We start from the raw sequence: 12716 nt of genomic DNA, 5'->3' as shown, positions 1-12716 counted from the left end.
ATGATAACAGACTTTAATCCTTAAGGCTCAAAGATTCAATGCCCAGTACCAAACATGAGAGATGGGGAGGAAGAAAATCTAGCTCACAGAGAAGCTTATATACACTTGACACTTGTGCAAAGCATCACTATTCATAATGGCAAGAGTTGAAATAAATTACATGTTCCACAACTAATAAATGGACTAACAAAATTGTAAATCTATATGGAGGAGCTTTATTTATTGCCATCAGGGGTATCATTGAGGCTCTAGTGCCTGTACCACAACTCCACCATTCCTAATGGCCTCTCAAAAAATGTTTTACTTATTTAATTGAGAGATGCAATGAGAGAAATACAGAGAAGAGGGAGAGAGGAAGAGGAAGAAAGAGACAACGGCACTACTGAGCTCTGGTTTATGGTGGTGCTGGGAATTGAACCTGAAACTGCTAAGCCGCAGCATGAAAGTCTTTTGTATAAACATTATGCTATCTCCCCAGCCACCATTCCCTTGTTTTCCTTAAACAGAAACAAATAGGGAGAAAGACATGCACAATGCTGCTCCACTGGGGTTTGAACCCAGATCCTAAAACATGGCAAGGTGTTCACTCAACTGGCTGCAACACTGCCCTGCCTGAAGAATATTACTCCTTAACAAGACTGACATACTGACAATACTAGGAAATGAATCTTAAAAAGGTTATGGTAAATAAATCAGACACAAAAATCCGTATATTATATGATTACAGTGGTAGGAAATGTCCAAAATTAGCAAATACTTAGCGACAGAAAGTAGATTTGTGATTCCCAAGAAAGGAACAGAGGAAAGGGGAACAAACAATAAGTCAACAGGTTCAGGTTTTTTTCTGAGGAATAAAAAAATGCTGTGGAATTAGATAGCAGTGATGGATGCACAATCTTTGGAAAGTGCTAAAAAATAATGAGACTAACTTAAAAAAAAACATTTCATTTGTTTTACTTTAATGAGAGTGGGCTTGGGGGAGAGATGCATCAGAACACTGTTCAGCTCTGGTTTATGGTGGTGTGGGGGATTGAACTTAAGACTCTGGAGCCTCAGGCATTAAGAAACTCACTTTAAAAGGTGAAATTTGGTGGCCAGCCAGTGGCACGCCTCGTACTACAGTGCACAAAGATCCAGGTTCAAGCCCGTAGTCCCCAATGCAGGAGGAAAGCTTCACAAGTGATGAAGTAATGCAACAGGTGTCTCTCTGCCTCTCTCCCTCTCAATTTCTGTCTCTGTTCAATAACAAATAAAATTTTGAAAAAGGTGAATTTTATCTCATTTTGCTGAGACAAACAAAAAACAGGAATAACTCCTCAGCTCAATGTTCACTATTCACTAATATGTGAAGACTGAAGTTTCTACCTGCTTCCTTGAACCCCTGACCAACCACCACCAATGAATCACAGCAAAGACTAATAGTGGCATTGGTGCTCTGTAAGTGGCAGAAAACAGAACCTTTTCCTCACAATCTATTCAAATTCTATAATCCTCGCCTTCAGTAAGCTATATTTCACAGCTAGTCCACCAGAACTAACTTGATAGCCTTGTCACTCTCCTTACTTCCATTCTTGTTTCCCCCCTCATAGGCTAGCCTACATTGAGCAACTACTGTTATTCTGAAACTGCGTATCAAATCACCTAGGTCTCTTGCTCAAGAAGCTTCAATAACTGCCTAACACAATCATATTTTATTCTAAGTCCTTAAGGAATAGGATCTCAAGAGTATGGGCTACTAAGGGATTATTACTCTTGGTGACTTCTCTAGCCTCAATTCCTACATTTCAGCCCTAGAGTCTTCTTAAGTATGTCAAGGTCAAACAGGCCAAATACATTTCATCTCAAGGCCTTTCAACTTAAATAGAATGCTTCTCCCCCAGAAAACTGAGCCACAATGTGCTAGTTTCCCAGGACACTTAAATATTATCTCCTATCAGCCTTTCATTAAGACTCATGCTACAAAGTAACATGAGGGCCAGCAACATAGCTCACATGGATAGTGTGCTGCTTTGCCAACTGCACAATCTTAAATCTGAGCCTGACCCCCTTGGCATTAAAAGGAAGCTTTGGGGGGAGGGGTTAATGGTAGCACAGCTGGTTAAGTGCACATGGCATGAAGCACAAGGCGTAAGGGTCCTGGTTCAAGTCCCTGGCTCCCCACCTGCAGGTGGATCGCTTCATGAATGGTGAAGCAGGTCTGCAGGTGTCTATCTTTCTCTCCCTCTCTGTCTTCCCCTCCTCTCTCCATTTCTCTCTGTCCTATCCAGCAACAAAACAGCAATAACAACAACAACAAGGGCAACAAAACTGGAAAAAAAAATTGCCTCCAGGAGCAGTGGATTCATAGTGCAGGCACCGAGCCCCAGCAATAACCCTGGAGGCAAAAAATAAAATAAATTAATAAAAAGGGAGCTTTGGTGCTACAGTTTCTCTGTATCAAAACAGAGAAAGAAAATTAGAAAATAAATATAAAGCTTTCCCTCTGCAAATGGGGGTTAGGGGCTTTAACTCTGGTCCTTGAGCATTGTGACACATATGCTCCACCAAGTGTGCAACCACCTGCCTCCTCCACACATGGATCTACATTTTTCCCCCCAGCTCTGGTTTATGGTGGTGCAGGGGACAGAACCTGGGAAATTGGAGCCTCAGGCTTGAGAGTCTCTTTGTATAACCATTATGCTATCTACCCCCACCCCGATCTACATTCTTTATTTCTCTTCAGAGCATATGTCATTTTATTTGCTTGTTTAGTTGTACTTCTGCTTAGTGTCTACCTACCCTAATACAAAGTAAACTCCACCAGGGTAAAAATTTTAGTTTTGATCAATGTAATATCCTCAGTACCTAGAAAGGTACAGAACATGTCTAGTATAGGAAGATACTAGAGTATCTTCAACTACTAGATTTAGAGACTGAGTTACAAAAAAAAATGAAATAAATTCTTCAATGATAAATGAATGGATCTAGCATACTTTTAAAAATCACAATTAGCAGTGGTCCAAGAGGTGGCACAGTGATAAAGCTTTGGACTCTCAAGCATGAGGTCCTGAGTTCGATCCCCGGCAGCACAGGAGCCAGAGTGATGTCTGGTTCTTTCTCTTTCCTCTTATCTTCCTCATTAATAAATAAATAAAATCTTTTTTAAAAAAAAAAATCACTATTAGCAGACGAGGAAGAGAGCATAATAGTTGTGCAATGCAAAGAGACTTTCATGTTTATGTGTCCCCAAGCTCCAGGTTCAATCCCCTGTACTACCATAAACCAAATCTGAGCAGTGCTGGAGGGAAAGGATTATGATTAGCAATGGCAAGGGTGACTCAGAAAGAAGACAGAGTAAGATAGGCATGTGTGAAAGTTTCCCACCCAAGAGGAAGACAGCTAATGTTTATGCAAAAAGACTTTGGGGTTAGGAGACAGCACACCTCTTTGAGTACTCATGTCACCATGTGCAAGGACCCAGGTTCAAGACCCTGGCTCCCACCTGCAGGGAAGCTTCATATGGTGGAGTAGTGAAGCAGGGGTCTCTCTTCTTTCTTTCTCCATCTCTATGCCCCCCTTTAATTCCTCTCTGTCCTATCAAATAAAATAAATAGGAGTAAAATGTAAAGTTGTAAAAGAGAAAAAAAAATACTTTCATGCCTGAGCCTCTAAATTCCAGGTTCAATCCTGTAAACTACAATAAGCCAGAGCTGAGCAGTACTATGGTAAAAAGAAAAAAAAAGATCACAAATCTATAGCACAAATTACATTCGCCATACTATTGATCAAAATCCCTCAAACAGTAAAATTAAGTATCAACCATGATGTTAACACTCACGATGAACGAACCAAGTCTCTGACTTCTCTTCATTCTTGCTGCTTTATTTAACCTTCCAACTGAATTAGAAGGTCCACTTGGATATGGACTCCTATAGGCTTCTTATATCCTCAAAACGCTATTTATCTTTACTGCAGTGATAATGCACTTCAAATTATAATAACCATCTAATAACCTTTATCTTTCTATTCCAGGATGAGTCACTGGCCCTGGATTTTTACTTTCTATCTCTGATCTTTCCTCTCAGCTCTTCCATTGCCTTCGCTCTGACCCTTATTCACTTCCTCCTGGCCTTCTGACCGGACTCTCCAGACCTTCCATTCATATCTCCATTTTGATATATAGTCTACAATATTACCAGAATGGACATCTATAATAGAAATACAACATCTTCCTCCTTTCTTGAACACCTTCAGCAGTTCCACATAGTTTTTGGGGAAAAAAAAAATTAACTCAAACTTATCTCCCACTCTTTTCCCACCCCAAACACATCACACTATGAGTTAAGCTAGCCACAGGGAACTACTTCTACTCAGTCCAGGTACATCATTTTGATTTTTCTTTATTTTCCAAACTGTTCCTTCTTCATCTGAAACTCTCTTCTCTGCCCTTCTGGCCTAATAAAATCTTCAACTCTCCAATGTGGATGTCAATTCCATCAGAGAACTTTCCATGCCTTTCTGATTTAGATGTTTTCTGATGACACTTATCAAAATGATCATATACTGTACTAAATATTCCTTCTTTTAAGCAACCAGGGCAGTGCATCTGCATGATCCCACTGCTCCCAGCAGGCATTTTATTGCTTCCCATCATTAGGGTTTCACTGCTCCAGATAGACTTTTCTTTAAAAAAAAAAAAACTTTACCTACTTGTTGGATAGAAACAAACCAGCAATCAAGGGAAGGGGATGACAGAGAAGGAAAGAGACAGATGGACACCTGCAACACTGCTTCACCATTCACAAAGCTTCCCCCCTGCAGGTGGGGACTGGAGACTTGAACCCGGGTCCCTCCGCATTATAACATGTGCATTCAACCAGGTGTGCCACCACCCAACCCCCCAGATAGACTTTTTTGAGAGACAGAGACATAGTGAGAGTGAGAAAGAAGAAATACACCAAAAAATAACTGTTCCCTCAGTATGCTGAGGCCAGGTTCAAACCTGGCACCCCTGCCTTTAGGCAGAGGGAGGGAGGGGAGAAACCGATCACAAAACTGAAACTTCCTTGAATGCAATAGAGAGCAAGTTTGAATCTGGGTTGCCCATATGGCAAAATCAGCACACTATCCAAGTGAATTATTTCACTGGCTCATCAAACCTGGGTCTTATACTAGGCAAAGCAGGCATACACAGATGAGCTATACTGCTGCCTATCTCTTTTTCTTTCCTTTCAATCTCTGTCAGAAAGACACAAAGGCAACAAGGGCAACAAAAGGGAAAATAAATATTAAAAAAAAAAAGAGAGAGACAAAAGTGGAGAGAAAAATAAGGGGGTGACACCAAAGCACTAATCCATGAAGCCTCCTTTTGGCGCAGTGCATGATACTCTCACATAGTTCTGGGGGCTCAAACCCATGTCTTCAAGCATGGTTATGCCTGCATTTTACTGAGCAAGCTGACCCCCCCCCCCCCCCCCCCGCACACACACACACCTCATAGTCTTACATAGCTCCAGGTACTCTCTGTTTCTGAATCTCCTATTAAATTGTGACTTCACTGAAAACAAGTCTGGTAGTTTGTTTGTTTTAATTTTACACTTCCTGACACATAGAAGGAGCTGTTAAATAAATGATTTATGAAAGAAGAGGGGAAAAGTAGAGAAGGAAGGCAGGAGAATGGAAGCAATTGGGGGAAGTAAAGAAAGAAGGCAAAGAAGAATTGGGGGAACAAGTCAGGAAGAAGGAAGAGGAAGATGGAGAAGACTGATATATATACAATAAAAGACTTTTAAAAACTTTTTAAAAAGGCAATATATGAGACTGGGCAGTAGTGTAGCGGGTTAAGCACATATGATATAAAGTGCAAGGGCTGGCTTAGTTCTAGCCTCCAGCTCCCCACCTGCAGGGAGTCACTTCACAAGCAGTAAAGCAGGTCTACAGGTGTCTATCTTTCTCTCCCCCTGTCTTCCCCTTCTCTCTCGATTTCTCTCTGTCCTATACAACAACAACAGCTATGACAACAATAACAACCACAACAAAAACACAACAGCAAGGGCAACAAAATGGGAAAAACAGCCTCTAGGAGCAGTGGATTCATAGTACAGGTACTGAGCCCCAGCGATATCCCTGGAAGCAAGGAAAAAAGGCAATATAATCTTTTTTAAAGGAAAAAAATTAAAAAGCATATGAAATCAAAATTATTTTTATGTGATCCAAGCCAATAGTTACTGAAAAGAGAACAGTACATCCAAAAAGGGGTATCTCCCCAGATTTTAAATCCAACCATCTAAATCATTTATCCCCTAAAGATTGTGAAATGTTGAGTCTATGGATCTCATTTCACTTGCAAATTAGCACAATGTAATGAAAGATGTCAACAAATACACAATACAGAAACAGTAAAAAGTTTGTTAAAAAGTAGAAAATTATTCCTGTAAAATGATTACTTCTAATGGGTTTTATAAACTTTAATAACCTTTTCTTGCTTTGTGATAATGTACTATCGCTGACACTCAAAGGTGTATGTAAAGAAGAAAAAGTAGGGGCCAGGAGGTGGCTGACCCAACAGTGATAGCATTTTAGCATGTTCAAGGCTCCAGGTTCAAACTCTGAAACCACATGGAATGACAGCACCAGGGGAGGTAGCATGGATGGATGATGCCTCTCCTTTTGTCTCCTTCCCTCTATCTAAAAATAAAACAAATGAAAATGATGCAAGGGAGTTGTGAGTTCATACATGCACAAAACCCAGGTGCTACCAAGAAGAAGAAAAAATTCAAAAAAATATTAAAAGTAAATCCAACATAAGATCATGACTTACACACTTAACACTTAAAATGACAATACACATTTTTATTTTGGGACTTTAAAACAACCACCAAAAAAAAGCATTACTGAACACTTTTTTGGGAGTCGGGCGGTAGCACAGCAAGTTAAGCGCATGTGGCACAAAGCGCAAGGACCCCGCGGAAAGATCCCGGTTTGAGCCCCGGCTCCCCACCTGCAGGGGAGTCGCTTCACAGGCGGTGAAGCAGGTCTGCAGGTGTCTGTCTTTCTCTCCCCTTCTCTGTCTTCCCTTCCTCTCTCCATTTCTCTCTGTCCTATCCAACAACGACATCAGTAACAACAATAATAACTACAACAGTAAAACAACAATGGCAACAAAAAAGAATAGACAAATACAAAAAAAAATTAAAACAAAACACTTTTTCATGGTCTGGGAGGTGGTGCAGCGGATAATGTGTTTAGCCTCTCAAGCATGAGGTCTTGAGTTCAATCCCCAGCTGCACATGTACCAGACTGATGTTTGGTTCTTTCTCTCTCTCCTGCTATCTTTCTCAATAAATAAATAATATCTTATTTTTTAAAAATGCACTCTTTCAACACCTCAAAATAATTAATTTATTATTAATTTATTTTTAGTTGTAAAGTATCCTTGATTTATAAGTCTATAAATGCTTTTAGAATTACAACTTCTTGTTTCTTTTTTATATTGTTTATTTACTGGATAAAAACAGGTATCAAGAGGGAAGAGGTCGACAGAGAGGGAGAAGTGAGGGAGATACCTGCAGCACAGCTTTACCACTTGTGAAGCTTCGTACCCTGCAGATAGAAGCTGCGGGTCTGAACCAAGGTCCTTGCACACTGTAACGTGTATGTTCTATCAGGCGTGCCACCACCCAGCCCCCAATTTCATTTCTTTAGCATGCATTTCCCTACCACCATCACCCCCAAAGCACCAATGTTCCTCCACCAAATCCAGTGGACCACCAACCCTGCTACAACCCAACTCCCAAAGTCCTTCGTTAACCTGTCTTAGCTGGGCTTTGCTTGCTTTCCTTGCTCGCCTCCATAGAATAGGTCACTGTAGATTTTTCATTTTTATGTAAGCTGCTATAGTATTTACTGGTATAGTTTTTTTTTTACCTGTTGCTTATCTGAAAAACTCTTTCATCCCTACTTCAAACCCGAATGATAAGCTAGCAGAACAAAGTATTCTTGGGTGACAGTCTTTTCCCTTTAAAATTTTAAATATATCCACAGTCTTTTCTAGCCTTTAAAGCTTCTGCTGAGAAACCAGCTGCGTGGCTCAGCTCCACTTTATTGTGGTGGAGAGGTGTGAACCTGGGCCCTCAATTGCCTCCACCATCAAAGTCTGTTGTGCTACTGATGACACTACTGCCTGACCCTACATTCACTTTAATAAAGTTTAAATTATTTAATATTTTATGGCAAGTAGGACAGATAATACAAAGTTTTTTTCAAAGTACAAATACGTTTGGTAAGAAAAAAACTAGCATAGTCTTCTATAGATCAGTAGTCATTACTACATAGAACACAGAAAAATAAAAAGTTGAACAGAATAAACCAATACTAAGTACTTTTTGAACTACATTTTTTAATTAAAAAAATTATATTTATTTATTTTCCCTTTTGTTGCCCTTGTTTTTTATTGTTGTTGCAGTTATTATTGTTGTTATTGATGTCACTGTTGGATAGGACAGAGAAATGGAGACAGGAAGGGCAGACAGAGGGGGAAAGACAGATAGACACCTGCAGACCTGCTTCACCACCTGTGAAGCGACCCCCTTGCAGGTGGGGAGCCAGGGGCTTGAACTGGGATCCTTACGCCTGTCCTTGCGCTTTGTGCCACCTGCACTTAACCCACTGCACTACTGCCCTACTCTTCTGAAATACTTTTTGAACTACTCTTTGAATTTTCCTAAGGCAAAATGCCAAATACTGGTAGCCTCTCAACTTTTATTACATAAAAAAATTAAATTACTGTGGTCTGGGAGATGGTTCAGTGGATAAAGAATTGGACTCTCAAGCATGAGGTTCTGAGTTCAATCCCCTGCAGCACATGTACCAGAGTGATGCCTGGTTCTTTCTCTCCTACCTTTCTCATTAACAATAAATAAAATGTTTTTAAAAAAATTAAAATTGTTGGGGTCAGGAGATAGTTCACTTGGTAGAGCACACATTTTATCATACTGAACGACCTGGATTTAGATTAAGCCCCTGGGAGCTCAAGGGAACACCATGCAAGGCAGGTGTTGCCATGTTTCTCCTCAAGGAGGAAACTAAACTGAAATTGTGTAGCTGGGTAGGGTACTTATCAATAGCTCAGTAAGTACAGCTTATGCTTTACAAACTGGAAATGGAAGACTTGGATTCAATCCTAAGGATAACTTCTGCAAGTGATGCCCTGGTGTGTGTTCTCTCCCTCAAGAAAAAAAATAATAAAAAGAAAGCACTTTTTTTAAAGGAATAAATAGGCTAAACTTTTTTCTCTTGGTAGATTTCATCACTCCAATATTTTTTATTCAAACAGACAGAGGCACAGAAAGACCACAGCACTGAAGCTTCCTCCACTGTCATAGTATCTCCCATGTGGTTCCTGTGCTAGAAACTCTGTTTCAGACATGGCTATGCAGGCACCCTACCTGATGAGCTATCTCTCCAACCACATAAACTAAAATTTTAATACTAGTAGTTACTAGTATATTCCTAAAATGAAAGTTTCCTATCTTATAACATGAAGTTCTTCTTGTATAAAATTAGAAATGTATTTTAATAATTAGCTAACATAGCTAGTACCTTTTTAAAAAAGCAGAAATTGGTTGGCAAAATAGCTCACTTAAATAGTACTGCTGCTTTGTCATGCATGCAACCCAGGCTCCAGTCTAGTAGCCCCTAGGCATAGGAGAACTTCAGTGCTGTGGTCTCTAAATTTCTATCTCAAAAAAAAAAAGTCAGCCCAAAGTGATGAAGCCTCAGCACAGACCAAAAGAAAAGGAAAAAAAAAAAGCAGTAATAATGGAATGCTGAACCCATAAAATTATAAGTGCTAATATGACACCACACACATTTGCATTTGTCTTATTACAAAACTTTTAAGGTTAAAATTTCAAAAGTAATTTTCAATGTTTTTAACTGACAAAGGGGGGGGATGAAAGAAGGAAAAGAAAACTGAAATATAAACGATGTCCAAGTTACTGGAACTGTGACAGATTGCATTTATTCCAAATGAGACCCTGTATAATCCAGAACTTATTATATGTCATTCAATGTGACGCCAAGGATGATATACAGGTTTTCCTAATAATTTTCCTCATAAAAACACTCAGGCAGCAGGAACTATAACTAGTACCTATGACAAAGAGGATTCATTCCTAAAACACATTTTTTTCCCCATTTACATGAGAAGTAGAAACTCATCAGATACAAACTGTTTCAGACAAATGTTTATAGCCCACCTCCAGTACAAGAAGAAAACAATTGTTAGTGGACTAAACTCGACTACTTTGCATTATTGTGACATTCAGTCACAATTTTCACTTTCTCCCATAAGCACAATTACTACAAATTTTAATTTGAAGTACTATAAAAGCAGTCTTTACTGAGGAGAGATGAAGATAAAGATTTTATTTTTCACAAAAAGTGCAAAGTAACTGGTCAAAAGCAGACGACATTTACAATTCAACATACAATCTGTTGCATTCTATCCCTGTGAACAGATTATCCTTTCTGCTAGTCTATAAGTGCACCAGTTGAATCTACACATTTCAGAAATCTAAAGCTTTTTATTTTCGAGTGCCTTGGAAATGTGATAGCATTCAATTATTCTCTAAAGTGAAAATAAAGCTTGCACTTCTATTGCTATGGTTTTCCCCACCAATTAAGCCAAGTGTACTTTTTAGACACGTTTACATTCAAAAGCAATCCTTTTCCACATTAGTGTTTATTACAATGCAATCTTATATCATCTAACAATTTACGGGTCAAATGAACTATATGACTCTAAAGCCTTGGAATTACAAGGGACAACTGTTCTGAATTGTATAAAAATCCTCAAAATTCTCTTTCAAAGCCTTTCAAGCAAGGTTATTTTCATGGCTAATCAGTCTTTTGCTTAAAAAAAAAAATTCACAGAACTCTTCACACAATAAATGAGATTTCCTTTCACCAGTGTAACCGATAAGAGCCACAGTACAGTTCAGCTTCTAGAATCAGATTACTTGACCTGCTTTCTTTCTTTCTTTCTTTCTTTCTTTCTTTCTTTCTTTCTTTCTTTCTGTTTTACCTTTCGAGACGCTTCAATCCCTGCCGGTTTTCCTATCATCCCTGCAAACAGAGACACTCACCATGGAAGGAGCATCCTCAGGGAGACCTCCTGGAACTGCCCCCAAGAGCACAGCAGCTGACACCCTGCTCCCCCCTCGGTCTCCTGGGGAGGGACGGGGAGCCGGGCCACCAGACACACCACCTTTCCAGGCACAACTCGGAGGCCCCACACACGACCTCGATCAACCTCCTGCCTCCCTCCATCCTACGAGCCCTGGGCGCCTCCGTTTTCCGCCGGCAATCTTACCTTCATGATGACTCTGGGACCACGGCCCCTCGACAACACCGGCTTCACCTGCACCTGGAAGGGAAACAAAAGACACCCCCAGTCAACACCACGGGCACCCCTGCGCACCGGCCGGGGCGGAGAGAAGCAGCGAAGGCTGAGCCCCGAAGAAAAGAGCCAGAGAAGACGTCAGCCCCCCTCCACCCCGAAAGGCCGAGCCCGCCCCCCCCCCCGCCATCCCCGCACACCAGCCACCTCCTCCACAGTTCTGCAGCTTCCCGTCCCCATTGTCGGGACCCGACGGACTTTTCCGTCTCCGACAATGACGCCATTTCTGTCAGCGAAGAAACTCACAACAAGCCCCGAGTGCGGCGCCGGCCCGGCTGCCCTGCTCGCAGGCCTCCCGGAAAAGTCAGCCCCGCGACCGAGAGGGACCAGGCCCGGCCTCGAGGAGCCAGGCTGGCGGGGGCCGGAGAGGGGCCGCGGAGGGGCCGGGCGGGCCGGACAGCTGCGGGCAGGGGCGACCCGCCGCCGAGGCTCCGGCCGCGTCCCGCGTCGACGCGGAGACCTGACAAGTGGGGAGCGGGGCCCCGGCCGCCCGGTTCCGGGGCCCGGGAAGCGAGGGGCCGGGAGGGGCACAAACCCCCCCCCCCGCCGCCCTGGGCCCCTCCGCCGCCGAAGCGTTGTGTGCGCGGCCGCCAGGCTGAGCAGCGAGCGAGTCGAGCTCTGAAGCAGCGGGGGGTGCGGGGTGTCCCCGGAGCCCGAGGCCCCGAATTCACAAACTCGGGGCGACCGCCACAGCGATCTTTCTCTGCTCCTTGCTCCGGCCCGGTGGCTCCCCTCAAAGGGCTCCCTCGCCAGACCGCGAAAGCCTCGGAAATGCCCCCTACCTTCCACGGAGGCGATCTCGGAGGCCGGCACGTCCCGAGTCCGCTCCCCTACTCCCCCCCAAAACCAGCAGGTCAGGGGGAGAGATGGGGGGAGAAGGGCGGCGGGTCCAGCGGTTGCTGAGGCTGAAGCTCCGACTCCTCCTCCTCCCGCGGCGCCGACTGGTACCTTTGTTTGGCGGCCGCTCGGGCTCCCTCGCTGGGGGGAGGGGGGGACGACGAAAAACCCCTCCCGGACTGGAGGTCGGGGCCCTCAATCGCGCTGCCCTCCAGAGGACGGCGACGACAGACCCTCTGCGGCTCTCTCCGGGCAAAGGTCCAGACGGTGGCCGTGGCGGCGGCAAGCTAAAGCTTAAGAGTCTCCCTCAGCGCTGGCGCCTGAGCTCCTCACTCCGGACTCGACTGACGGGCAAACATCGCTTTCCCCCACCACCACCTCTAGTTCGCCCCCCTTCCCTTTCTCTCCTCCCCTAGATTCTTTCCCCTCCCCTACTTCT

At 43.0% G+C, this 12716-nt stretch overlaps 1 protein-coding gene across 4 annotated transcripts in view; it reads right to left on the bottom strand.

Moving 5' to 3' along the window:
* Positions 1-12642, bottom strand: part of ARID4B (AT-rich interaction domain 4B) — a 137560-nt gene extending 124918 nt beyond the window's left edge. For 3 of the 4 annotated variants that reach the window (XR_009550201.1, XM_060191951.1, XM_060191954.1), the window contains exons 1-2: positions 12223-12642; positions 11354-11407 (exon numbers count right to left, since the gene is read on the bottom strand). Coding sequence is in view for 3 of the 4 variants with exons in the window: in XM_060191951.1 (XP_060047934.1) it covers positions 11354-11359 (6 nt within the window). In the remaining variant the exon portion in view is untranslated. The remainder of the gene's footprint in view (positions 1-11353; positions 11408-12222) is intronic. The other variant, XM_060191953.1, reaches the window with a different exon arrangement.
* Between the last annotated feature and the right edge of the window lie 74 nt (positions 12643-12716).

Source organism: Erinaceus europaeus, chromosome 6 (assembly GCF_950295315.1).
Source record: "Erinaceus europaeus chromosome 6, mEriEur2.1, whole genome shotgun sequence".
NCBI lineage: Eukaryota > Metazoa > Chordata > Mammalia > Eulipotyphla > Erinaceidae > Erinaceus > Erinaceus europaeus.
The sequence above is the reverse complement of the archived record's forward strand: the minus strand, read 5'-3'. Positions and strand labels throughout refer to the sequence as shown.